Genomic DNA, 27500 nt, shown 5'->3' on the forward strand with positions numbered 1-27500 from the left:
AAAAATTTTTATTTTTAAAAAAAAAATTTTTTTAAAAAAAATTTTTGGGTTATGGGGGGAAACCAGGAATTAAATTTTTAATTTTTAAATTTTTTTATTTTCACACAAAAATTTCAATTGTTTTTTTTTTTTTTTTTAAAAATATTTTCACAAAAATAATATCAATTTTGAATGAATGGATCTTAAACGTGGAAATATATTGAGTTGGTACTTAATATAAAAAATAAATAAAAAAAATAAAAAAAAAAATAAAAATAAAAAAAAAAAATAATAAAAATAAAAAAAAACATAAAAAATGGCAATCAACATTTTATCTCAATTGCAATTTAAAAAAAAAAAAACCCTCCCATAACCCCACACCAACCACTTTCGTTGGTATTATTAGAATTATGTTTTGAGGGGGGTTAACAAAAAAAAAAAAAAAAAAAAAAAACAGTTGTGAATCAAGAGCACACATTTACTGTTTATATCATTAAAATTTTTTTTTTTTTTTTTTTTCTTTTTTTGCATTTTTTTTTTTTTTTTTTTTTTAAAATAATTTTAATTTTTTTTTTTTTTTTTTAAAATTTATTTGGATTTTATTATTTAAATAAAACAATAACAGAAACAATAACAAAATCAATAACCACAATAATATTTGTAGTCTTTTAATATTAAACATCTTCAATTATTTTTTTTTTTAATAATTTAATTTTAATTTTTTAATTTAATTTTTTTTTTTTTTAAAATTTTTATTTTTTATTTTTTAATTTTTTTTTTTTTTTACTTTAGATCAGATTCAAAAACACATACGTACACAAAAATAATAAATTTATATATTTACACTACTAATCATTCTTTCACATATTTATATATAATAATAAAAATAATAATAATAATATAATACAAAATAGCTTTAACCACGCACTTTATAAAAAAAGAAACACACGACAATCGTCATCAGCACTATATATATAAAAAAAAAAAAAAAAAAACCATCAATTATATTTTTGTATTTTTATTATTTAATTAATTTTTTATTTAATTTGTTTTTTACATTTTTTTCTTTTATTTTTTTTTACATTCCATTCTTTTCTATTTTTTATTTTATTTTTTTTTCTTTATTGTAAATAGTATTTTATTTAATTATTGGCATTGTACAATAATATACCTTTGTTATAGTACAAATATTTGTATCAAACATTGCACAAAGTTAATTATTATTATTATTATTTTTTTTTGTTCATTCTAATTTTCACATTCACATTCACATTCACATTCACATTCACATTCACATTCACATTCACATTCACACACACATATATTAATAATTTTAAATTATTTTTTCAAAAAAGAAAAAAAAAAAAAAAATAAAAAATAAATAATAAAATCAAAAAGAAATACAAATATGGAATTAAATATGAATCAATATGATAACATAGAGTCAAATGACTCACCTCCAACTCCATCATCACCAGGCGAAGAGGGAAATGTAGAAAAGAAAGAAAAGAAATCGGGAAGAAGAAAAATTAATATCGAGTTTATTGGTGATAAAAGTAGAAGACATATTACTTTTAGTAAAAGAAAATCAGGTATTATGAAAAAAGTAAGTTTTTTTTTTTAATCTTTTTTAATCTTTTTTTTTTTTTTTTGAATTTTACTAACCAAAAGTTTTATTATTGTCATTATTGAAAAAAAAAAAGGCATATGAGCTTAGCACTTTAACAGGAACTCAAGTATTATTAATTGTAGCATCGGAAACTGGTCATGTATATACTTTTGCCACACCAAAACTTCAACCTTTAATTACAAAACAAGAAGGAAAGACCTTAATCCAAGCATGTTTAAATACACCAGATGTTCCACCAGTTTCAAAAGATGATGGTAATAACAATAATGGTAATAATAGTAATAATAATAATAATAGCAATAATAATAATAGTAGCAATAATAACAATAATGGTAACAATAATAATGGTAACACCAACAATAATAATGGTAATAATAATAATAGTAATAATAATAATAGTGGTAATAACAATAATAATAATAATAATAATAGCTATAATAATAATAATAATAATAATAATAATAATAATAATAATAATAATAATAATAATTGCAAAGAAGAACAAAATATGAATATTCCAAATGAAAGAAAAAGTAAGAACAATATTAATAATAATAATAATAATCAAAATAATAACCAAAATAATAACCAAAATAACAATAATTTAACCCAACCAATTCAAAATTTACAATTACCTTTACAACAAAATATTATAGCTCAACAACAACAACAATTAAACCAACAAGCAGCTCTTCAACAACAAATGACTCAACAAATTGATCAAAAGTTATATAACCTACAATTACAACAACAGCAAATGCAACAACAACAACAAATTCAAAATATTTCTGGCGGTAGCGGTAATAACTCAAATGGATATATCAATGGTAATGGAATGAATGGTAATAATAATAATAATAATAATAGTAATAATATTCCAGAGTATGGTCAAGTTATAATACAATCTTATAGAGGGTCTAATAGTGGCGGTAATAATAGTAGCAATAACACCAGCACCAATACAAATACAAACACAAACACAAACACCAATAATAATAATAATAATAGTAACAGTAGTAATGGTAACAATAGTAACAATAACTCAAATAATATCCTACCACAAAATTTAACAACACCATCACCAATCATTTCTCAACCACTTCCTTCTATACCATCACCTTCATCATCTTCATCAAATATTGGTAACAGTGGATATTCATCACCTTTTTCAACAAGTTTCTCATATGGTGGTTACCAGCAACCATTTTCCAGAAATTATCCATTGCAATCTAATATAGCTACAAATTCCACAGTTTCAAAGGCTCCAAGTGATCTTTAACTCCAAAAATGTTAAACAATAAATTAAATTAAATATCAACACCACTTACACCCTCCACTCAATCAACATCACCAACATATTTTTCGAACTTTTATTAAAAAAAAAAAAAAAACAAAAAAAAAAACACAAAAACAAACATGCAAAAAAAAAAAAAAAAAAAAAAAAAAAAAAAAACAAAAATGTATTTATTCTTATTTATTTATATTTATCAATTACATTTGACGACGAGATATTGTTTTTTTTTTTTTTTTTATCATTTTTATAAAGATAAAGAAAAAAAACAAAAAAAAAAAAAAAACCAATTTGGCAAACCACAAAACCTTTTATTACGAACAAATAAGCAAAAACACATTTAGTCGAACAAAAACCAAAAGGAAAATATCCTCTTCAATTTAATGGTTAGAAGAATAAAAACTTCTTTTGGCCATTGAAACGCAAAGATTTTTTTTTTTCAATTCCTTTTTTTCCAAATATTTATAAATAAAATTGTTGATTATGTTTTTTAAATAATTTTTATTTTTTTTATTTTTATTTATTTTTATTTTATTTTTATCTATAGAATTGTATTACTTTTATTATTTTTTATTTAAATATTTTTTTTTTTTTTTTTTTTTTTTTTTTTAAAAATAAAACATTTGGTTTGATTAATTTTTTTTTTTTTTTTTTTTTTTCAAAAATAAAACACTTGGTTTGGTTGATTTTTTTTTTTTTTTATTAACTAATTAAATTGTAAATTAAAATGAGTAACAAAAAAAACAATATAATTAAAATAATGATATTAGGAGAAAAGGAAGTTGGAAAATCATCATTATTAATAAGAGCTACTGTAAATAAACTAGTTTTAAAATAATATAATTATTATTAGTTGCCTTAAATTAAATTTATTAATCTTTTTTTTTTTTTTTTTTTTTTTTTTTTTTAGAAAGATGAATTTAACTCACAATATATACCAACAATTGGAATAGATTTTGATTATAAAATTATGGAGATTAAAGGAGAAAAATATAAATTACAAATTTGGGATTATGTTTCCCATGATCATATTAATGTTTTTAATAAACAAGTTTTATCAAATACAAAAATAATACTATTATTATTTGATCTTACAAATAAATCATCTTTTGATTCTATAAATAATTGGTTATTAAAATTGGATCAATCAAATAAAGATAATTCAATTCAAATATTTTTAGTTGGTACAAAATCAGATTTAATTTCAAATAGACAAGTTTCGTTATTAGATATTCAATCAAAATTTATTCAAAATAATAATAATAATAATAATAATAATAATAATAATAATAATAATAATAATAATAATAATAATAATAATAATAATAATAATAATAATAGTAATAATAATAATAATAATAATTTACAATATTTTGAAATTTCGTCGAAAGATAATAATAATGTTGAATTTCTTTTTACTTCGGTTATTGACTATTATTTATTAAAAGCTCAACCGAAATTCGAAGAAGAGATAAAGAACAAAAAAAGTTTTTTTTCATTTTTTAAATGACAGTAAATTAAATAGTTTATTAGAGGGTTTTCAAATTGTGGTATTTAAAAAAAATATTAAGAAAAATTAAAAATAACTGTTTCGTGGTTTGACATTTGAAATGACATTAAAAAAAGATTTTTTTTTTTTTTTTTTTTTTTCGATTTCACTCACCACTCATTTGCAAAAAAAAAAAAAAAACAAAATAAAATTATTAATATTAGTTTTTAGGAAAAACTTTATTCCCTTCCCACCTTTATTTTTTTTTTTTTTTGAAAATGATTATTTTCATTTAAAATAAAGACGTTGTGTCAAAATATCCAATCAAAAAAAAAAAACCAAAAAAAAATCAAAAAAATAATTTGAAAAAAAAAAAAATAAAGTGGTCGGCAGTGGAATTTGTTGATATTAAAATTTTGATGGTTTGGTGATGATATTTTTAATTATTTTTTTTTTTTTATTTTATTTTTTTTTATTTTTTTTTTTCTTTATTTTATTTTTTATTTGGACTCATTTTTAAAAATAACTTTATTTAATATATATTTTTTTTTTAAAAAAAAAAAAAAAAATGACATATACCAAAAATGAAGCAACTGATAAATTATTATATTCCTATATAGGGATTAGATTATTATCATATTCATTTTTTTTTATATTAAATTCATACCAAACAATTATAGAAGGAAAATCACTAGTTGGACAAAAAGCTAATAAAAAAACCACCAGATTTTATATTTTCTTATCAATGGCTTCTTTCTGTGGAGTCAGAATTGTATCCACAGCATTATTTTATAGAGAACCTGAAGAATGGGAAGTTGGATCTTGGGCATTTTTCTTCTTTTCAATAGGTACATTCAAATCTGATTTTCATTTTTTTTTATTTTTTTTTTTTTTTTAAGACAATGATCTGATTTTTATTTTTTTTATTTTTTTTATAGGTACATCAATAGTTTTCCTAACTTGGGTATATATTTTACATTTTTGGCTATTGATTATGTATTCATTCTTTGTTTCTGAAGATGTTAGATTAAATAGAATTAAACCAATAAAATGGGCAACTAATATATTGGTTATTGCAATTGTAGTTTATCAAACTGTTATTTGTATAACTAGTATGTTAATGGATATTAAATTTGGTCAAGCAGTTGGATTTTTAATTTTATTAGCAATTTATTGTGCAATGGTAATTGGATTTGGTATGGCTTTATTGAGAAGTTTACAAAATCATAAAAAAAATACACCATTTCAACATTTTCAAGATATGATTTTTAAAACTAAAGTTTTGATAACAACTGTATCTTTGGTATTTATTTGTACAGTTATTGAAGAGGGTATATATCAATTTGCATTTGAAGAATTTTCAACTTCAACAAGTGTTCAAAGTAATTTCATTACTTATTTAATTGATACAACTCAAATGATTGTTGTTATGTACATTTTAGCAAATGGAAAATTTTCAAATTATATATTATTCAGGAAAGTTAAAACAACTTCATTTAATTCAAATGAAAAATCTAGTTTAGGTAATTATTTTGTTTAAAAAATATGATTAATTAATTATTTAATTATTTATTAATTTTTTTTTTTTTTTTTTTTTTTTTTTTTTATTAAAAACAAAATTAGATTCACAAGGTTCTAAAATAAATACTAAAAAATCATATCCTTCAAATTATGATCATAGTGGTAAATCGAATGAATTATCAATTGATTTAGATATTACATACTCAAAAAATTCAATTGAAAGTAATAGTATACCAAATTCAAATATAACAATTGATAACACTGGTATTGAATTAGAATCTCAAATAATAATTAATAATATTAATAATGATAATAATGAGATTAATCAAAATAATGTATAATAGTAAAATTTTAATTATATATTTATATATATGTATATATTTTTTAGAATGATAATAAAAAAAAAAAAGTTTTTTAAAACTTTTTTTTATTTTTTGTTGGTAAAAACATTAAATTAAATTTTATTTAATTTTAAAATGAATTTGGTATAGAAAAATAGGGAAAGTTATAAAATATAAAAAAAAAATTAATGTAATTCTATTTTTTTTTTTTTAAATAAAAAATTTTATTTTAGAATTATTTACCATTCATTTTGTTTAATTTTTTATTTTCTTTTATTTATTTTATTGTTTTATAAAAAAAAAAAAAAAAAAAAAAGATAAATGTGTGGACAGAATAAAAAATAGTTTTTAATTTTTTTTTTTTTTTTTTTCTTAATCTTTAAAAAAAAAAAATTAAATGAATTAAATCTGGATTATTTTTTTATTTTTTTATTTTTTTTAAAATTTTATTTTTTCAAACATTCAAATTTGAAAGATGGAGGTTGAGATGAAGATGAAGATGGGGATGGAGATTCTACCACTGCTTATTCTCTTCTTTGGTGATGGTTTTTAAAATTTGATTTTATCCAATTTTTTATTAGCTTCTCCACTAACAGCCGTGGTATTATTAATAAAAAATGTCAATGTTTCATACATCAATGACACTTTATTTTCAAGTGCTTTTAAATCTTTTTTTAAAGATGCTATATTTAACGCTTCTTCTCCTACTGCTGCTGCTGCTGCTGATGATGATGATGATGATGATGATAATGAACCTGTGTTTATAGATGGATTTACTATTTCTCTATTAACAAATGATGGATGTAAATCTGTATTTTTTGTAGTAGTAGTGGTGTTATTAGAAAAATCGGAATTGATATTAGAAAAAGCAGCATTGATATTAGAAGAAGCAGCATTGATATTAGAAAAAGCAGCATTGGTATTAGAAGAAGTAGCAGTGTTATTAGAAAAATTGGCATTGGTATTAGAAAAAGCAGCATTGGTATTAGAAAAAGCAGTACTGGTAGTAGCAATATTATTAGTAGTACTTGTGGTATAAGTATTAGAAGAGGCGGCATTTGTATTAGAAAAAGCAGCATTAGTATTAGAAAAAGGAGCACTGGTAGCAGCAATATTAGTGGTAGAAGTTGGTTGTGGAGTTGGTTGTGGAGTTGGTTGTGGAGTTGGTTGTGGAGTTGGTTGTGGAGTTGGTTGTGGAGTTGGTGGTGAGTTTGGATTTTTACTTGCTGTATTTGGTATTGTTTCAGACATTAAAGTTGTTTTTTTTATTTTTCTCTTTGGATTTTCAATACCAAAAGACGGAATATCCTTCTCATCATTAGTTGTTGCTGTTGTTGTTGTTGTTGTTGTTGTTGTTGCTGTGAGATGTGGTTGAGCAGTGAAATCTTCATCGTAACTATTATTTCTTTTTTTAGTTTGTGTGGTTTCACTAATTTTTGGCGATTTGCTGGGTGCCCTTTTAAAACTTGGATTTTTTATACCATTATTGAAAATACTTTCATTACTACTATCTTCGCTATCACTTTTAAAAAAATCCGCATCACTATCGTAATAAAATTCATTAGTAATAATATTTTTTTTTTGTTGGTCATCTTCTTCATGTTCACCATCCGAGTCATCTGAATCATCTGAATCATCAGAACCATCTGAATCATAACGTTTGTTATCTGATATTGATTCAAAATACTCTCTACAACTTTTTTTACAGGTAAACCAACCATATGGTGAACTGGCAAATACCTTTTGAAGTTTTGCTGGTTTTGTTGATTTATTGCCAATACTTTTATACATTGAATCTATAACTGTTTTGAAATCTTCGTCATTAACTAAAATTCTTGATGGATCTTTTGCGAATGATCTAGGTGGAGCAATACGACCAGATAAATAGGCTACTCTATACTTGTTACTAAAACCATAAGAAATATTAAAATTTTTTATCCATTCTTCATATACGGAATTGACATTCTTCTTATTATTTTTGTTGTTTAATTGTGAATAAATATAAATATAAAGCTTTTGAACTGTTTCTTTATTTAAAATTATAAAATCATTTCCAAATGCCTTTGATATTTATTTAGGGTTGGGTTTTTTCAAAAAAAAAAAAAAAAAAAAAAAAAAAAAAAAAAATTAAAATCTGTTTTTTTTTTTTTAAAAAAAAAAAATAAATAAATGATATAATAAACATACTTTAATAATGGTTTTAGAAGAACCCACTACTTTGACTCTTTGAGTTCTTTTTGACATTTTTTTTTGTATTGTTTTTTTTTTTTTTTGGGTATGAACAAATTTAAATATCAAAAGAAAAAAAATGAAAAAAAAAAAATTGAAAAAAAAAAATTGAAAAAAAAAAAATAAAAAAAAAAGGCTTTTTTTTTAAGGGAAATCTATTGATCATATTTTTAAAATAATATCAAATACATCTAGATCTGATACTTAAAAAAAAAAAAAAAAAAAAAAAAAAAAAAAATATTTTCATTTTCGTTTATCTTTATTTTTATTTTACTTTTTTTTTTTTTTTTTTTTTTTTTTTTTTTTTTTTTTTAATGTAATTTATTTATTAAAATTGGTTTAGTTTATATAATTGTAACACTCAAAAATACAAAAATAGACATAAAATATAAAAAAATGAGAGTAACTATTATTATTTTTGAATTATTGGTTTTTATATGGGGTTTAAAGTTGTTACTTTTTTTTTTTTAGTTTTAAAAATTTCTTATTTTATTGTTTTTTAAAAAAAATAAATGAGTGGACAGAAAAAAAATTAAATAGTTAATATTTTTTTTATTATTTTTTATTATTTTTTATTATTTTTTATTATTTTTTTTAATTTTTAAAATAAAAAAATGAATTCATATCTGGATTGTTTTATTTTATTTTTAATTTTATTTTTTTTGAAATCCAAATTTTACATCAAAAAAATAAAATACTCCAAACATAATAGATTTTTTGTTTTTTTTTTTTTAAAAAAAAAGGTAGAGTATAAAATATAAAAAAAATTAATGTAAAAATCCTATTTTTTTTTTTTTTTTTTTTTTTTTTTTTTTTTTTTTTTTTTTTTTGGCAAAAATTTTATTTTTTAGAATTTAATTATTTATCACTGTATAGTTTTTTTTATTTAGATGGTTAAATTTATTTTTTTTCATATTTTATATGATTTTGTGTATTGGGTGCTATTCAGGGCAGTATATAAATCATTGTTTAAAAAAAAAAAAAAAAAAATGAAAATTTTTTTTTTTTTTTTTTATATATATAAGTGTTGAGTTTGGGTGTTTCTATTAATAAAAATGGAAAAAAAAAAAAATAAAAGAAAATCATATTGATTTTTTTTTTTCACCAAATAGCACAAAATTATTAAAGGTTATTGTATTGTGATAAAGTTTTTTTTTGTTTTTTAATTCAACCAATTACAATGCCTCCTAAATCACCAAAAAAAAAAAAAATTTAAAAAAAAAAATATAATTTCAAAAATTAAAAGATATTTCTGATTTTTTTTTCTTTTTTTCTAATTTTCGATTATTTTTAGATAATTGAAATATCTTTTTTTCAAAAAAAAAAAAAAAAACTTAAATTCCATTCTAAAATTAATCACACTTTTTTTTTTTTTTATAAATAAACATTATTTAATGACATAATAATAATAATAATAATAATTAAAATAATAATAATCAATTATTTTTTATTTTTTAATTAAAATAAAAAAAAAAAAAAAAAAAAAAAAAAAAAAAAAAAAAAAAAAATGGAATTAACAGGAAATGAATCAATAAATAAATTAATTTATTCATATATTGGAATTAGATTATTATCATATTTATTTTTCTTTATTTTAAATTGTTTCCAAACAATAATGGAAGGGAAATTAATGAGAGAAAAGAAAAATAAAATTGTAACTCGTTTCTTTATTTTCTTTTCAATAAGTTTGTTTTGTTTTTTCAGAATAATCTCAACCTGTATGTTTTATTGGAGACCAGATGATTTTCAAGTTGGTACTGTTACATTTATATTTTTTACCCTCGGGACAGCAAGTGTATTTTCGCAGTGGGTTTTTATTTTACACTTTTGGTTACTTATTATGTATTCATTTTTCGTATCAGAAGATGTAAGAATAAATAGACTAAAACCAATTAATTATTCAACTGCTTTTATAATTTTTGCATTATTCTTATATATAACATTTATGTGTATTGGTGGAATGTTAATGGATTTAAAATTTGGTCAAGCCGTTGGATTCTTATGTTTATTAGTAATTTATTCAATTATGGTAATTGGTTTTGGTTCGGCATTATTAAATAATTTACAAAAACATAAAAAAAATACACCTTTTCAACATTATAAAGATATGATATTTAAAACTAAAATTTTATTAATAACTTTAATTTTAACATTTTCATTAACATTTATTGAAGAATTTTTATTTCAATTTAAATATGAATTAACATTTCAAAATAAACTTTTAAATAATTTTATAACAATGTGTATTGATACAAGTCAAATGATAGTTGTTATGTTTGTATTGGGTAAAAATTAATAAATTAATAACTTAATTAAAATTACCAAAATAAATAAAAATAAAAATTATTTATATTAATATTATTATAATTACAAATTATTAATAAAATATGATTATTATTTTTAATTTTTAGCAAATGGAAAATTTAGGAATTATATTTTATTTAAACATGTTAAAACAACTTCATATAATTCAGATAAATCAAATAGTTTTGGTAAGTAACTTAAAAAAAATAATAATAATAATAATAATATTTATACTTATAAAAATCTTTTTTTCTTTTTTTTTTTTTTTATTATTTAAATATATTAATTTAATAATAGATTCAATGTGGTCAAAATATAATAGAAGAAAATCATTATTCCCATCAAATTTAGAATTATCAGGTGGCACATTGTCATTATCAATGGATACATCAATTGAAATGGATAATGTAACATTTTCAATTAATTCAAATAATATTGAGAATTCAAGTACACAAAATGAATCAAATTCAAAAAATGTTATTACAAGTCCAAGTGTATATGATATTTCTTCATTATATAATGGAGAAAATTTGGGTGAAAATGAAACAGAGACTTCAACTGCTATTATTTTAAATTTAACCAATCAAAATGAAGATAATAACCTTTAAAGCACCAATGTAATTTTAAAAAAAAATAAAAATAAAAAATAAAAATAAATAAATAATAATAAAAATTAAATATATTATATTGATAATATCGATATGCTATGAATAAATTGATAATGATCTTTATTTCATAATTTTTCTTTTTATATTCGATTAAAAACTGACATTAAAAACTCACACAGGTAGTTTTTTATCTTAAACATAATTGTTATTATTATTATTTACACAATTATATTACAAGAAATAATAATAATAGTTTAATTATATGTTTAGATTTATTTTGTATTTTACAAAAAAAAAATTTTTTTTTTTTTTTTTTATTTATTTTTTTTTTTTCTTTAAAAAATTATTTGAATAGTATATCGAATATGTACAAGATTACCAATGGTTATATATATATATGTGAGTGTTTGTGTTTATTTTTTAAATTTGATAATATTCAAATTGATTAAAAACGTATTCTTCTAAAAATATCTCCATATTTTTTATTAAGGTTAAAATTCTCATATTCACTAAATAACCACTATGTTCACTTGTAATAAACCCTAAAACCAAATTTAAAACTGATTCAATTCTTTTTTTAACACTTTCAATATCATTACTAATACTTTGATTATTTTCTTTATTGGTACTACCACTATCTTCACTATTATTTCCTTCATTATTATTATTATTATTGTTATTGTTTGCATTTGTAATTGTATTTGTATTTGTATTTGTATTTGTATTTGTATTTGTATTTGTATTTGTAGTATTAAAAATAAGTTCTATATCATTGATAAACTATAAATTAAAAAAATGAATTAATAATTATATTTTAATTAAAAAGGAAATAATAAAAAAAAAAGAAACCTACAACTAAAGATTCTAATAATTTTGTTAAAATTAATTCAGATTCAAAAGAATTATCTTGTTTTTCATAATGTTCTTTAATAACTCTAACGGTTGTTTTAATATTTTCTAAAGAACTTTGAAATAATGATAGGTTTCTAAAGTCGTGATTATTATATTTATCTTGATTTTCATGTAAAAATGTCCAATTTCTTTCGATTTCATCTATTTTTTCGTATTCTAACTTTTGTTTGTTTATAAACTCCCAATCCTCTTCGTCCAATAGTAATGTTGGTGCGCTACCAACATTTGTTGAGTTTGTACCATCCCTTTTACCCAAAATATATCTTATTGGTTTTTCAATTAAATATTTACTATATGAAAAGATTTGAACTGCAAAGAATACTGGTGACATTATTACACCAGTTGCTCCTCCCAATATAAATCCCTTTGAAAAATTACTACCTCTTGTTATAATTGCTGGTGATATAAAAAATACCATTGATGCTAAAATTAAAAAAATAAAAAATAAAAAAATAAAAAATTAGTTATTGTCTTTTATTTTTTTTATTTTTTTTTATATATATACATACGAAAGAAAGCAGTTGTTAAAGGTATACCAAATATAATATTAACAGAGATTGCAATTAGAGAATATAATAAACCTATAACGGAACCACACATAAAACCTTCAATTTCTTTCTCTAATGTTGCATAATCTTGACCACTTCTTGCTGCAAACTCTGGCATTGACATATTAGAATCCCTAAATAAATCATAGGTTTTCTTTTTTTGTGGATCTGATAATATCTCGTAAACTGCATTTAATTCTTTAAACTAAATTAGAATAATTAGAAAAATTATATAAATATATTAAAAAATAACTTTTTTTTTAAAAAAAAAAAAAAAAAAAAAAAAAAAATACCTTTTCGTCTGAACCTGGATTTTTATCTGGGTGATATTTCATTGCCAATTTTCTATATGCTTTCTTTATTTGATCATCTGTTGATTCTGGTGTAACACCCAAAAACTCATACAAGTCTGGCAATTTTTGATTATTCATTGTTTTTTTTTTTTTTTTTATTATTTAAAAAAATGTATGTGTTTTATTTTTTTTATTATTTTTTATTTATTTATGTGTAAATTATTATTTGTGGTACTTTGGTATTTAGTTATTGATATACCTGATTATAGTACAAAACTATTTAAGTAATAAGTTTATAGAAAAAAAAATGTGATAAAAAAATAAAAAAAAAAGAGAAAAAAAGAAAAGGGAATACTAGTTTTATTTTATTTAAATATAAAAATATGGTGGGAATTATTATTTTTTTGTGTGTGTGGGATTAATTAATTTTTTAATTTTTTAATTTTTTTTTTTATTTTTTTTTTTGAATAATAAAATTTTTTTTTTTTTTATTTTATTTTTTATTTTTTAATTTTTATTTTTTTTTATTTTTTTTTATTATTTTAAAATTTCTTTTTTTAAAGTTTGATTTCTACTTATAATAATAAGTTCCCTGAAAAAAAAAAAAAAAAAATGAAACCCCAAATTAATCTAAAGAGATGGTTTATAAAAACTACCAGGTAATATAAGATTATTTTTCATATTTCCTAAAAAAAAAAAATAAAAAAAAATAATAAAAATAATAATTTATTATTATTATCAAAATAAATATTTATTAATATCAAATTGGGTTCATTCATACCAATCAAAAAAAAAAATAATAAAAAATCAAAAAATCAAAAAAAAGATTATAAATTCTAACTCTTTTATTTTACATTTTATTTATAGTTTTTTTCTCTTAGATCAAAAAAAAAAAAAAAAAAAGCTTGGAAAAAAAAAAAGAAAAAAAAAAAAAAAAAAAAAAAAAAAAAAAATAAAAATCCACAACGACACAAAATTTTCATTTTTATTTTTATTTTTTTTTTTTTTTTTTTTTTTATTTTTACTATTTACCCCACACAAAACAATTAATATATTCACTTTATTTTTTTTTTATTTATTTTTTTTTATTTATATTGTTTTTTTTCATTTTTTATTGTTTTATTTTTATTAATATAAAAATATATATAGTAAAATAAATAAAAATATTCTTTTTTTTATTTTTTTTTAATATCACATAGTTTTTTTTTTGTACATAGCTATTTATAAATTTTTTATGTTATTTTTTTTCTTTGATTCTCGCCAATTTTTCTTAATTTTAAAAAAAAAATATTAAAAAATATTAAAAAAAATAAAAAGATAAAAAAAATAAGAAAAACATACATTCACAAAATTCAATAATTGTAAAAAAAAAAATAAAAAAAATAAAATAACCACACAGCCAAAAAAAAAAAAAAAAAAAAAAACCAAAAAAAAAAAATCACTTATACTATAAAAAAACAAAAATGTCAAATGCAAATAACAATGGACAAGCAACAGCTAAAGGAGGATGTTGTGGTGGTGGTGGATCACAAGATAATAAAGCAAATCAAAATAGTGGTATTGTAGTTTCAAACACAAGCACAGATAATAGAAATAAATTTGATAAAGGTTTTAAACTAGTTTTATTAGGTGAAATGAATACTGGTAAAACTTGTATTTCCTCAAGATTAGTTAGAAATGAATTTGGTCCAACTGATTCAACTATTGGGTAAATATAAATATATATTACAAGTTTTTTTTAAAAAAAAAAAAAAAAAAACTTTAACTAAAATTATTTATTTTATTTATTGTATTTTTTAGGGCTGCATTTTTAGTTAAAAGTATGGTAGTAGATAATATAAATATTAAGTTGGAAATATGGGATACTGCAGGACAAGAACGTTATAGATCTTTAACTCCAATGTATTATAGAGGTGCAGCTGCTGCAGTTGTGGTTTATGATATCACTAAAAAGAATACATTTGAAACTTTAAAGAGATGGGTATCAGAATTACAAAAACATGCATCACCAAATCTTATTTTAGCATTGGCCGGTAATAAAGTTGATCTTCCAAATAGAGAGGTTCAAGTTGATGAAGTTAATCGTTATATCTCCGAATTGGGTAATGCTATTTTCTTTGAAACTTCCGCTGCTTCTGGTCAAAATATCAATGAATTATTCACTGAAATTTGTAGAAGATTAATTGAAAATTATAAATAATTATATTCATCATCATCATCATCATCATCATTCAATCATTAATTAATATTTATACTCCCTCCCTTCCTCTTCTTTTTTTTTTTTATTATTTTTCATAATTATCTCCAAACTTTAAAATCCTTTTTAAAAAAAAGAAAGAAAACAACAATACAAAACAAAAAAAAAAAAAAAACAAAAAAAAAAAACAAAAAAAAAAACAAAAAAAAAAACAAAAAAATATTTATATAATTATATACAAGAGTATATTTTTTTTTTTTATTAAACAATAATAAATTAAACCACCGAATTTTCGAATTTTCCATCTAATTTCTTTTTTTAGATTTTTTTTTTAGATTTTTATTTTTTGGATTTTTTTTTTTTTTTTTTTTGGAAATGTTTATTTGAAAAAGATATAAAGAAAAGTTTTTTTTTTTTTTTTTTTTTTATTTCCTAGGAATTGTATTTTAAACTAGAAAGAAGTTAAACGTGGTTTTTTTTTGTTGAAAAAAAAAAAAAAAAAAAAAAAAAAAAAAAAAAAAAAAAAGTTATTTTTATTATGAAAATAAGAAATATTAAAAAAAAAGATTTAATTTGATCTAATTTTCCAGTTTCACAAATATCTTTGAATGAATTTTTTGTTGGAAAAAAAAAAAAAAAAAAAAAAACAATTAACTAATTTTTGAAATTTTTATGAGAGATCATATCTTCAATGATATCGGAATCCATAGAGATATTAATTTTCTTTTCTTTTCCAAGATCCTTTTCTCTTTCTCTTTCTTTTTCTCTTTCTCTTTCTCTTTCCTTTTCTTTTCTTTTTTCTCTCTCTTTTTCTTTTCTTCTTTCTCTTTCCTTTTCACTCTCTCTATGAGATGGTGAGGGTGATGTTGAAGAATGTTTATTACTATTACTACTACCACTTAGAATATTGTTTTGATTATTATTGTTATTATTATTATTATGGTGATTCATAAAAATTCCTCCACTCATCATTCCATTGCTATTATTAAAATTGCTATTATTATTATTATTATTATTATTATTATAATTATTATTATTTATATTATTATTTATATTATTATTTATATTATTATTATTATTACTATTATTATGGTTGTTGTTGCTATTATTATTATTGTTAATATTATTAATAATATTATTAATACTATTGCTATTACTGGCACTGCTACTACTATTACTACTACTTTTTCTTTCTCCTCTATCTCTTGACTTTTCTTTATCTCTATCGCTTCTTTCGGATCTTTCTCTTGATTTCTCTTTATCTCTATCACTTCTATCACTTCTGTCGCTTCTTTCACCTTTATCTCTATCACTTCTTTCACTTTTATCTTTGTCACTTCTATGACTTCTATCCCTGTCCTTATCACTTCTATCTTTATCACTTCTTTCTTTTCTTTTTTCTTTGTCTCCACTACTACTGCTACTACTGCTACTGCTACTACTTTTATGATGGTGGCTTCTATCCCTATCCCTGTCTCTATCTCTATCACTTCTATCTCTATCTCTGTCTCTATCTCTATCTCTATCTCTATCTCTATCTCTATCGCTTTTATCACTCTTAATATTTACACTTCCACTTCCACCACTACTTCCATTGATTTGAATCGGAGGAGGGGGTGCCATATTAGATGAGTGAGATGAAGATGAAGTTGTATTATTTAATGGCTTGTTACCATTGTTTTTATTAATATTACTATTGTTATTATTACTATTGCTATGGTACTGTTGTTGCTGTTGCTGTTGTTGTTGTTGTTGTTGCTGTTGCTGTTGCTGTTGCTGTTGTTGTTGTTGCTGCTGTTGTTGTTGTTGTTCATTACTTTGAAGTGCCGCTTTTGCATCTTCTAATTTCTTTTCTTTTTTTCTTTCAACTGATCTAACACTTGTGTAGGCAGTTGCCAATGATTTTGGAGTGATACCAGTCTCAGCCAACATATTAACGATTTTTTTGTAAAGGTTTGCTCTAGATGTTTTCTCAATTATTAAACCAGGTGGTTGTTTACCAGATTTCTCTGCTTCAATTAATAGGGTTGAATTCTTTAATTCAATGATCTCTTTATTGGTTTTAACAATCTCAAATATGATTTCCCTAGCTTCTCTACCCCAAGTGTATTCGGTTGGTTTATCTGAACCAGCAGTGACTGCAGCAGAAACTTGTTCATTAAATTCTCTTTTAATTAATTCTTCGAATGAATTGATAAGACCATTTAATTTTTCGATGATCTTTGATGATTTATTTTGAGTTTTTTCACCATTTTCCTCCCATGCTTTCTTTAGATGATTTCTAATAGTTTTATCTTTAATACCCCATTTCATTGATAGTCTTGCCAATACACTACCTGGTAAAAATCCTTGTGCATTGGTTCTTCTTAACATATCATATAATTGTGCTAATAATCCACTAACTTTTCTTGGTAATAATTTAATATCATCTTTTGCTGCCAAACCTAACAAAAATAATAATAAAAATAATAATTAGTATTAAAAATTTTTTTTTTTTTTTTTTTTTTTTTTTTTTTTTTTTTTTTTTTTTTTTTTTTTTTTTTTTTCTTTTTTCTATATGAATATATTTAAAAAAAGGTAATACAATACAAGAATCAATTTCAGATTCTAATTTTACAATCAAATTTTCAATCTCTGGTGATTGAATATCTAATAATACAAGTTTTGGTTTTTTATTTATACTCAAAGAATCTTCACCAATTTTTCTTTTCTTTGAGGTTGAAGATGGTGCACTTCCACCATCAGTATCTCTATCACTTTTACTACTTTGGAAATATTCTTCTTCTTCCTCTTCTACTATACCACTATTTTGATTATTATTTTGATTATTATTATTACTAATATTATTATTAACACTATTATTACTACTACTATTATTATTAACACTATTATAGCTATTATTACTATTATTGTTATTATTATTATTGTTATTGTTAATATTATTATTATTATTATTATCATTTTCAGTATCATTATCAATACTATTATTAGCATCATCGTCAACATCTTCTTTATAAGGATTATTTAAGCTTTGTTTTCTATATTCATCATAATCATCATCCTCTTCATCTTCATAATCTTCATCATAATCCTCATAATAATCGAGTGGTCTTTCTTTATGAGAGATACTACCTTGGTTAACAAAGAATCCACCAAAGCTAGTTTCTAAATCTGCATCAAACTCTTGTACCTCTTCATCGTCTATGAATGAATCATCGTCATCATATTGATCCTCTGAAGAGGGTGAATCATCTTCATTGTAATTAATTGCTGAGCCTAATGTATTAATACGTTCAATTTTATCAATAACCTGTGTAAGTCTATTCTTTGGTTTCAATTGAGTCATTAGTTCTTTTTCAATTTCAAAACTTTCTTTCAAATCATTTGGTGCACCTGGTGCTCTATAAAAACCACTATTAATCTTTGTTTTGTTTTGCTCTTGAATATGCTTTTTAATCAATTCCTTATAATCTACATCTCCTCTTAAACTTTTTAAATTTACTTCAAATCTCATTGTTTTTAGTGTTGGTGCTGTTGCTGTTGTCGTTGTTGTTGCTGTTGTTGTTGTCGTAGTTGTTGCTGTTGCTGTTTTTGTTGTCGTGGCTACTTGTGTTTTATTGGTTGATTGTCCAATAGAATTTGGTGTTGTTGTTGCTGAAGCTGTTGTCATTGATGTTATTGGTGTAGTTGGTGTAGTTGGTGTGGTAGTGGTATTATTTGTTGATGTTTTTGGTGATCCATTTAATGATGTTGATGAAGATGATGTTAATTCTCCTATTGTTAATGTATCATTACAATTTGATACTATATCTTTTTTATTATTATTATTATAATTATTATTATTATTATTATTATTATTATTATTGTTATTATAGTTATTGTTATAATTATTATTGATATTATTATTAATATTGCTATTATTTCTTGGTGGGGATGACCTAGTCTCCATTGCATCATCCAATTCAATGAAAATTCTTTCTTCAGACATCTTTAATATATTTTGGACTTTATCTATATATTCAAGTATCTTTTTTTATATTTTTTTTTTTTTTTTTTTAAAAATCTTTTTTTTTTATTGAAATATAAACTATTTTTAAGTTTTATGATTTTGTGAAAATAAAAATAAAAATAAAAAAATATATTTAAAGATAAAAAAAAAAAAAAAAAAAAAAAAAATTTTGGTGTGATAAAAAATTTATATGTATAAATTAAACAAATAAAAAAAAAAAAATAAACCTCACCAATGTGTCGGTTGTTTTGGTCAAAAATTAAAAAAATTAAAAAAAAAAAAAAATTTTGTCAATATTTAAATTAAATTTATCCAAAAAAAAAATAAAAAAAAAAAAAAATAAAAAAAAAAATAAATAAAAAAAATTAATTTTGGAATTAAAACCAAGAAAAACAAAATTTTTTTCCACAAATTATTGAAGTTCAAAATTTAAATCAAATTTATTTATTTTAAAAAATAGGGGATTAATATAGTAAAAAAGTTTTTATAAATTGATATATATTTATATACATTTATTTTTAAGGTAATTAATAGGTCATTCAATAATTATTTTTTTTCATTAAATTGTTTGGTAAAAGAAATGAAAAAAAATAAAAAAATAATAAAAAAACAAAAAATTTATTTTTTAGGAATCCTTTAAAAATTTATTATATTATGCTTATAAAATAAATAAAAAAGAATAAATTTATTTTAACAATAAAATAAATCAATAGAAATTTGTGGGTGGTCCATTTTTTTTTTTTTTTTTTTTTTTTTTTTTTTCAATTTTTTTATTTTTAATTTTTTTTTTTTTTTTCATTTTCTTTTTTTTTTTTTTTTTTTTGATTTAAAAATCAAAAAAGAAAGCGGCATTATCAAATCTTAATTTGTAATATATATTTATATTATTTATTTGTTTGTTTGTTTTTTTTTTTTTTTTTTTTTGGGGGGAAAAAAAAAAAAATTAACAAAAAAATAAAAAAAATAAAAAAAAAAAAAAGAAATATATAATATACAATTGTTTATTTTAATTAATAAATAAATTATAATATTACAAAAAAAAAAAAAAAAAAAAAAAAAAAAAAAAAAAAAGAAAATGAATGGATGGGGAGAAAGTGACGAGATAGAAGATTTTGACCCAGAAGCAGATTTAAAACAACAACCATCACAAAAACATCAACAACAACAACAACAACAACAACAACAAAAATCATCAACAACAACAACAACCACTACAACAACTAAAATGAATGGTCATAATAATAATAATAATGGTGGTGGTGGTGGACATAAAAGACAACTTTCATTCAATCAATTAATGGATTCTATTTCAGGTACATTACCATTTCAATTAGATATGAATAATGGTACTAGTAATAGTAGTAGCAGTAATAGTAATAATAATAATAATAATAATAGAACCAATACACCAATTAATAGAATATTTAGTAGTACAAATAGTTTAGAAGAATTACAAAATGGTATGATGATGAATGGTGGTGGTGGACAATCAACACCACCAATAATAAATAATAATAATAATAATATAAATGGTCTCAAACAATCACAAGATTATGGTGAAACATTAAAAGAGATGATTAAAACAATTGAAAATTATAAGAAAGAAAACTTTGATTTAAAGATGCGTATATTTTATATGGATAGTAGTTTATCGATGACTAGTGAAGAAAAAAATATGTTTCAACAAAATATTGATTTAAAAGTTCAATTGGATGAAAAAACCAAACAATTGGAAGAGAGGGATAATGTAATTGTAAAATTGGATAAAGTGAATCAAGTTTTAAAAGAGAAATTAGAAAAACAAAAACAAAAAGAAGAGAAATTAAAAAATGAAATTGATCAATTATCAAATATAATTTCAAATCAAAATGATAAAGATAAAGATAAAGATAAGAAAAATAAAGATAACCAATCATCATCATCATTACAACAACAACCACAACTACCACAACAACAACAAGTTGTAATTCAATATACAAAAGATCCAGAAGATAAAGATAAAATCATTCAACAACATAATATAATTGAAGAATTAAATCATAAAATTGATGGATATGATGATGAGATTAAAGATTTGAAGAATCAAATTTTAAACGCAAATCAAGAATTAAAGAATCAAAAAAAGAATAATGAAAGATCACAAAAACAATTGGAGGATTCGTTAAGGGAGCAAAGAGCTATTGAACAAGAGATATTGGATAAGAATCAGGAATTACAATCGATAAATTTAGAATTAAAGCATAGATTGGATAGATTGAATAATGAATTGGGTGAACAGAATCAATTGGATTCTCAAGAGATTGAACAATTGGAAAAGGATTTAAAATCTACTAGATTGAAATTGGAGCAATTGAAAGGTCATTATGAACGTTTGAAACAGCATTATGAGGAATTAAAGAAACATTATGATGAACAGTTGGACACCATTGAGCAGTTAAAAAACTCGATTTTAGCTTACGAGAATTTACTAATTGAAAAGGATCATGAGATTCAATGCATCTTTGAACAACATCAACAAGAACTAATACAAATTCAAAACGATCATCAAAAGGCACTTGCTAATAAGGTTGGTGAGATCACAGAATTGCGTTCACAAATCAAGAGAATTCGTGAAGAATTCTATGCATCCTCATTGGAAACTCAGCATAGTCAAGCGATTCACGAAAATTATAAACAAGAGATACAAACACTCTCTATGGATATTTCTAAATTGCATCAATCCAATCAGGATTTAGAGTTACAATTACATTCTAAAACTATTTTAATCAATGATTATGAGAGAGCGTTGAGTAATTTAGAGAATACTCATAAGGAGTTGGTTGATGATGTTCAAAAGAAATTACATGAATTTACAATTCAAGCTGATCAACATCAAAAGGAGAAAGATGATTATCGTTTAATTGCATCGGAATTGGTTGTTGTTAAAAATCAATTAAAAGAATTAAGAGTGGATTATCAAAAATTGGAACAATTAAAACAACAACAATCCGATCAACAACAACAACAATTGATTGACCAAAAACAATACCAACAACAACAATTTGAACAACAAAAACAAAAATCTGATCAAGAGAATCAACAAAAGTTAATTACTATACAAAAACAAACCTCAAAACAATTATTAGATCAAGAAACACTATATAAACAACAATTGGATAAATTGGAGGATACTTATCTATCGAAATTGAATAATCAAAATTCAAATAATCATCAAAAAACTGAAACTTTTATTAAAGAGATGAAAGAGAATTATCAACAACTTCATCAAAAGAATATTTTAAATTTCTCAACAACTTTGATAACTATATTATCAACTATTTCAAATACATTAATACCTTCAGTTTTGGCTAATCAACAACAACAGCAATTGCTATTCGATGAGAAGGAAGATCTACAAAATTATATTAAAAAATTAAATAATAATATCAATGATTCAACAATAACTGATCTTCAAGAATTAATTTCATTAAAGATTGAAGAATGTAAACAATTGAATCAACGTGAATTTGATAATGGTCTTGTTAAAATTGAGAATGATTTCAATCAACGTTATCAACAATTATCAATACTATTGGATGAGAAATCAATGTTATTGGATCAATTGGAGACACAATTGGTCGAGGCTAAACAATTGACAACTCAAAATCAATTGATTGGTCAAGAACAACTTCAACAACAATATCAACAACATTTACAAACTTTTAAACTTCAAATTCAACAACTTCAAGATCAACTCATTCAAAATAGAAGACAATATCAACAATCATTTGATGATCAAGTTAAACAACTCTCTCAATTTAATCTTGAAAATAAACATTTAGATCAATCAAATAAACAATTACAACAAAAGTTACAACAACAAATTACAATTTTAAATCAACAACATCAAATGGAATTACAACAACAATATCAACAATATCAAAGAGAAATTTATCAAATTCAACAACAATTTAAAAATTTAAATAAATTAAATAATAATAATTCAACTACTACAACAACAACAACTTCATCATCATCCTCATCATCATCGTCATCAAATAATATTAATAATAATATTATTAATAATTCAATTGGTAATAAAAGAACACATGAAGATTTACAAACTGTATCAATATCAGATTTTGATGATGATAGAAATACTAAACTTGTTAAAAAAGAGAATCCAAAAGAAATTAAAGAGATTAAAGATAAAGATTGGGTAAAGAATACTATTGATAATTTATTAAAATTAGATAAAGAGACTAAAGAATTAAAAGATCATATTAAAAAGATTGATGATGATATTAAAACAAAGAAAACTTCACTTCCACCAAAATCAACTTTGGCAAATGATCAAAAACAATTATTTCCACCACAACCAAAAGAACCAAGACCATCTCAAATCTCTTCATCTTTAATAACTTTAAATCCTGATATCATTAAAAATCAAGTGAATTCTTTAGCTCAAATTTTACAATCTTCAACAATTGGTGATAAATATGAAATTTCTCATGATGTAAGTTTTTCCCCAAGTATTAAAAAAAAAAAAAAAAAAAAAAAAAAAAAAAAAAAAATTATACTAATTGGTTAAAATTTTTAAATTTTTAGTTTTTAGTTAATATTAATGAACTTTTTAAAGAATTACGTTTACATAATCAATTATTATCTTATGAGTTTGATTCAAGAAATAATAAATACAAATCTTTAATAAATGATATAAAAGAAAAAAAACTTAAATCAAGTAAATCTTCTTCCTCCTCTTCAGCAACAACAACAACAGCAACAACAAACACATCAAGTAGAGCTATTAAACCAACTGCAAAACCAAATGAAAACAAACAACAACAACAACAACAACAACAACAACAACAACAACAACAACAACAACAACAACAACAACAACAACAACAACAACCAAATAACCAACAACGAATCAACGATCAAACCAAATCAATGTACATACAACCTTCATTGCAACCATCCAATAATAAACAACAACAACAAAAATCAGTTTCATCATCAACAACTACTGTTTCCAAGAACTCGTTAAATAAACCAATTGAAAATGTTAAATCATTAAATCAATCACAAATTCAACAACAAAAACAAACAACTACGACAACAACAACAACTACAAATACGACTAGAACTCAACAACAACAGCATCACCAATCGAAAGAAAATATTATCAATAGTAATGATATAAGATTAAGTGTTGAACCATTACATAAGGATCTTCATATTAAAGAAACTCCTTATATTAAATTGGAAAACTCTCAAAAAATTGAAACTATTAACAAACAATTAAATTTACTTAAACAACAAATAAAATAATTATAAATGAAATATATTTTCATTAGGTTAAAAAAAAAAAAAAAAAAAAATGTTTAATAAAATTATAAATCTTTTTTTTTTTTTTTTTTTTTTTGATTGGATAATGCAATTGCAAGTTGCTTCTCCTTGAAATACTTGTTTTCATTTCCAAAAAAAAAAAAAAAAAAAAAATAACAAAAAAAGAAAATTTAATGTCGTGAATCTAATTTTATTTTCAGTCTTTTTGAGACACGATGCTTATTGCAAAGTAATATTAAACTAAAAAAAAAAAATAATGTTAGCATCAAAATTTATTTAATTTTTGAAAATGATAAATATTTAACCTTACTATTGTTTCACTTGTGTGTTCACACAACCAAGTTCTTTGTTCTTTCGGATTGGTCAATGCTATTGATTTTTTATCAGTGGGATTGACAGTTACATTTCGGTACAAGAATTGGTTGGGACTAGTTGAGTTGATTGTGATAGTAAAGTTATTAAAATTAAACCTGGCAATTATCCTGCGTTATGACACAATGCTTGGTGGCAATCATTTACATTTAATAATATTATGCAATCATGGGCGAAAGTTGGTTTCCTCAAATTTGACATGTTTAATATCATTGATGAACGTTTTTTAAATATGAATGCGCCAATTTTGAAAAGTAGATACAAATGTACAATGCTAAAGTTTCCTTCAAATACAACTAATGTTTTGCAGCCGTTAGATAGCGTTGTCTTCTCATCATTTATAGCACAAATGAACACTTATTGATAGAGTATAAAATAAAATTAATTATATATATTAGTATATTATTTTATATTATATATGTATTATAAAACTATTGAATTATACATACCAAACCAGAATTGATAATAAATACATTGCCAACAGACACAGGGAATTCTAGATTTGATTCCTGTATCTGCTGCCAAATCAAGCCTCCAGTCATCATAAATTGAATCATGTGGTTTACCAACACGTTCAGTACAGTTACTTAATCATTTATAACATAGTCACGTATTTTTATTTTTAGAAGTATGAACTTAAGATATACACCAGATAGAATTAATAAAATTCATTCTGAAAAGGTTGGTGAATGTATAATGGAAAAGATAATAAATCTACTCAATAAGAACCTATTTGGAATTTCAAGAAGTTTTATTGGTAGATTTATCAACTCTGGTATTGTGGAATCACGTGAAAGAATACTTTCATTGGTAAACCAAAAAAAAAAAAAAAAAACTAAATTGTTAAAAGATAAGATTTATTTATTTTTTTGTTTTTTTTTCAAAAAAAAAAAAAAATTAAAAATAAACAAGATCTCTTACTTTTACTTTAAAAAAAAAAAAAAAAAAAAAAAAAAAAAAAAAAAAAAAACTTCTAAATATCTCTTAATATAACTTAAAAAAAAAATAATAATTAATTTTAAAAATATTTATAAATAAACGATTTCTTAAGAGGGGTTGCTTTAACTGTTCTAATTAAGAAAGTTGAAAACGACGTTTTTAAAAATATATTTTAATTTTAATTTTTAAAAAAAAATTTTAAAAAAAAAAAAAAAAAAAAAAAAAAAAATTCAACCTACCGAAAAAAAAAGGCGAGAAAAATTTTTAGTCTTGTATCCTTTATCGTATCATATACACAGAAAAAGTTATCACAGAATGAGAGTTTTCAAAGATATTGGTAGGTTTATATATTAATTTATTATCAATTTAACAAGATTAACACAAATAGATAAAGATTGAAGAAATTCTTCAAGTTAAAGAAAAAAAAAAAAAAAAAGGAGATAATAATATAAATTTATACAAATATATAAAAAAAAGAAATACTAACTCTTTCTTTTTTTATTATTATTTTTTTTTTATTTTTTTTTTTATTTTTATTTTTTTTAAATTATAATATATATTATATTATTATTTTATTTTTTTTTATTTATTTATTTTTAAAATAAAAATATTAAATAGTTGGTTATTCACATGATGAATTATGCTCAGATGCCTACCCAATGACTGAAATCAACAATGGTTTAATCTATGAAGTCCAAGCTAAAATGGTCACCATTGATTTAGATGTTAAAGTTAACACTGGTGCCAACGCTGCTTCTGAAGAAACCGAAGAAGATGAAGGTGTTGATAATGCTGGTAGCAAACAAGTTATCAACGTTGTTGATGCTATGAGACTTGTTGAAACCTCATTCGATAAAAAATCCTACACTGGTTACATTAAAGCTTACATGAAGGAAGTTCTTGCCAAACTCGCTGACAATAACCCAAGCCGTGTTGACGCCTTCAAAAAGGATGCCGCTGATTTTGTCAAATCAGTTCTCGGTAAATTCGACGAATACAAATTCTACACTGGTGAAAATATGGATGCTGATGGTCATGTCGCTTTAATGTACTACAAACCAGGTGAAGTTGATCCAATCTTTTTATACTTCAAAGGTATGTTATTTAATTTAATATTTTCTAAAAAAAAAAAAAAGAAAAAGAAAAAAAAAAAAAATCAAATTCTAATTTTATTTATTTTATTTTATTTGGAAATATAGACGGTTTAGAATCAGTTAAATATTAAAATAATTTTTTCAAAGTGTTATAATAAATGGTCTTATAAAAATAAAAAAAAAAAAAAAAAAATATCAATTTTAAATGTGTGTTTATATTTTTATTATTATCATTGAGATTTTTACATTTCTATTATTTTAATTTATTTTTAAAAAAGTATTTCTCAAAAAATGTTTTATTTATATACCCACAAATAAAATTTTTTTTTTTTTTTTGAATTTATTTTTTATTTTTTTTATTTTTTTATTTTTCATTTTTTCTTTTTTACCTTTTTCTCATATGAAAAGAAAAA

The 27500-nt window shown here is 21.5% G+C and overlaps 10 protein-coding genes across 10 annotated transcripts; 7 read left to right on the plus strand and 3 right to left on the minus strand.

Moving 5' to 3' along the window:
- Nucleotides 1-1387: 1387 nt before the first annotated feature.
- Nucleotides 1388-2888, plus strand: srfB (hypothetical protein; the record flags this gene model as incomplete). Its single annotated transcript, XM_634259.1, has 2 exons — nucleotides 1388-1585; nucleotides 1683-2888. The coding sequence occupies 2 exons, from the start codon at nucleotides 1388-1390 to the stop codon at nucleotides 2886-2888; spliced, it is 1404 nt and encodes a 467-aa protein (XP_639351.1).
- A 739-nt stretch (nucleotides 2889-3627) lies between these two features.
- rabV (Rab GTPase) lies at nucleotides 3628-4509 on the plus strand (the record flags this gene model as incomplete). Its single annotated transcript, XM_634261.2, has 3 exons — nucleotides 3628-3714; nucleotides 3811-4387; nucleotides 4472-4509. The coding sequence occupies 3 exons, from the start codon at nucleotides 3628-3630 to the stop codon at nucleotides 4507-4509; spliced, it is 702 nt and encodes a 233-aa protein (XP_639353.2).
- Nucleotides 4510-4957: 448 nt separating this feature from the next.
- DDB_G0282839 (hypothetical protein) lies at nucleotides 4958-6251 on the plus strand (the record flags this gene model as incomplete). The annotated part of the gene is made up of 3 exons (XM_634262.1): nucleotides 4958-5237; nucleotides 5328-5912; nucleotides 6013-6251. 3 exons carry the CDS (start codon nucleotides 4958-4960, stop codon nucleotides 6249-6251), a joined length of 1104 nt encoding a protein of 367 aa, XP_639354.1.
- Nucleotides 6252-6800: 549 nt separating this feature from the next.
- DDB_G0282841 (hypothetical protein) lies at nucleotides 6801-8495 on the minus strand (the record flags this gene model as incomplete). The annotated part of the gene is made up of 2 exons (XM_634263.1): nucleotides 6801-8312; nucleotides 8439-8495. 2 exons carry the CDS (start codon nucleotides 8493-8495, stop codon nucleotides 6801-6803), a joined length of 1569 nt encoding a protein of 522 aa, XP_639355.1.
- A 1492-nt stretch (nucleotides 8496-9987) lies between these two features.
- On the plus strand, nucleotides 9988-11392 carry DDB_G0282843 (hypothetical protein; the record flags this gene model as incomplete). The annotated part of the gene is made up of 3 exons (XM_634264.1): nucleotides 9988-10765; nucleotides 10892-10972; nucleotides 11082-11392. The coding sequence occupies 3 exons, from the start codon at nucleotides 9988-9990 to the stop codon at nucleotides 11390-11392; spliced, it is 1170 nt and encodes a 389-aa protein (XP_639356.1).
- A 420-nt stretch (nucleotides 11393-11812) lies between these two features.
- DDB_G0282845 (hypothetical protein) lies at nucleotides 11813-13283 on the minus strand (the record flags this gene model as incomplete). Its single annotated transcript, XM_634265.1, has 4 exons — nucleotides 11813-12172; nucleotides 12246-12727; nucleotides 12814-13057; nucleotides 13146-13283. The coding sequence occupies 4 exons, from the start codon at nucleotides 13281-13283 to the stop codon at nucleotides 11813-11815; spliced, it is 1224 nt and encodes a 407-aa protein (XP_639357.1).
- A 1325-nt stretch (nucleotides 13284-14608) lies between these two features.
- Nucleotides 14609-15345, plus strand: rab5B (Rab GTPase; the record flags this gene model as incomplete). Its single annotated transcript, XM_634266.1, has 2 exons — nucleotides 14609-14853; nucleotides 14946-15345. The coding sequence occupies 2 exons, from the start codon at nucleotides 14609-14611 to the stop codon at nucleotides 15343-15345; spliced, it is 645 nt and encodes a 214-aa protein (XP_639358.1).
- A 651-nt stretch (nucleotides 15346-15996) lies between these two features.
- DDB_G0282849 (hypothetical protein) lies at nucleotides 15997-19330 on the minus strand (the record flags this gene model as incomplete). The annotated part of the gene is made up of 2 exons (XM_634267.1): nucleotides 15997-17786; nucleotides 17932-19330. 2 exons carry the CDS (start codon nucleotides 19328-19330, stop codon nucleotides 15997-15999), a joined length of 3189 nt encoding a protein of 1062 aa, XP_639359.1.
- A 1096-nt stretch (nucleotides 19331-20426) lies between these two features.
- Nucleotides 20427-24664, plus strand: DDB_G0282851 (hypothetical protein; the record flags this gene model as incomplete). Its single annotated transcript, XM_634268.1, has 2 exons — nucleotides 20427-23846; nucleotides 23939-24664. The coding sequence occupies 2 exons, from the start codon at nucleotides 20427-20429 to the stop codon at nucleotides 24662-24664; spliced, it is 4146 nt and encodes a 1381-aa protein (XP_639360.1).
- A 1644-nt stretch (nucleotides 24665-26308) lies between these two features.
- On the plus strand, nucleotides 26309-27218 carry DDB_G0282853 (hypothetical protein; the record flags this gene model as incomplete). Its single annotated transcript, XM_634269.1, has 3 exons — nucleotides 26309-26330; nucleotides 26612-27088; nucleotides 27193-27218. 3 exons carry the CDS (start codon nucleotides 26309-26311, stop codon nucleotides 27216-27218), a joined length of 525 nt encoding a protein of 174 aa, XP_639361.1.
- Between the last annotated feature and the right edge of the window lie 282 nt (nucleotides 27219-27500).

This window comes from Dictyostelium discoideum (assembly GCF_000004695.1).
Source record: "Dictyostelium discoideum AX4 chromosome 3 chromosome, whole genome shotgun sequence".
NCBI classification, from domain to species: Eukaryota; Evosea; class Eumycetozoa; order Dictyosteliales; family Dictyosteliaceae; genus Dictyostelium; species Dictyostelium discoideum.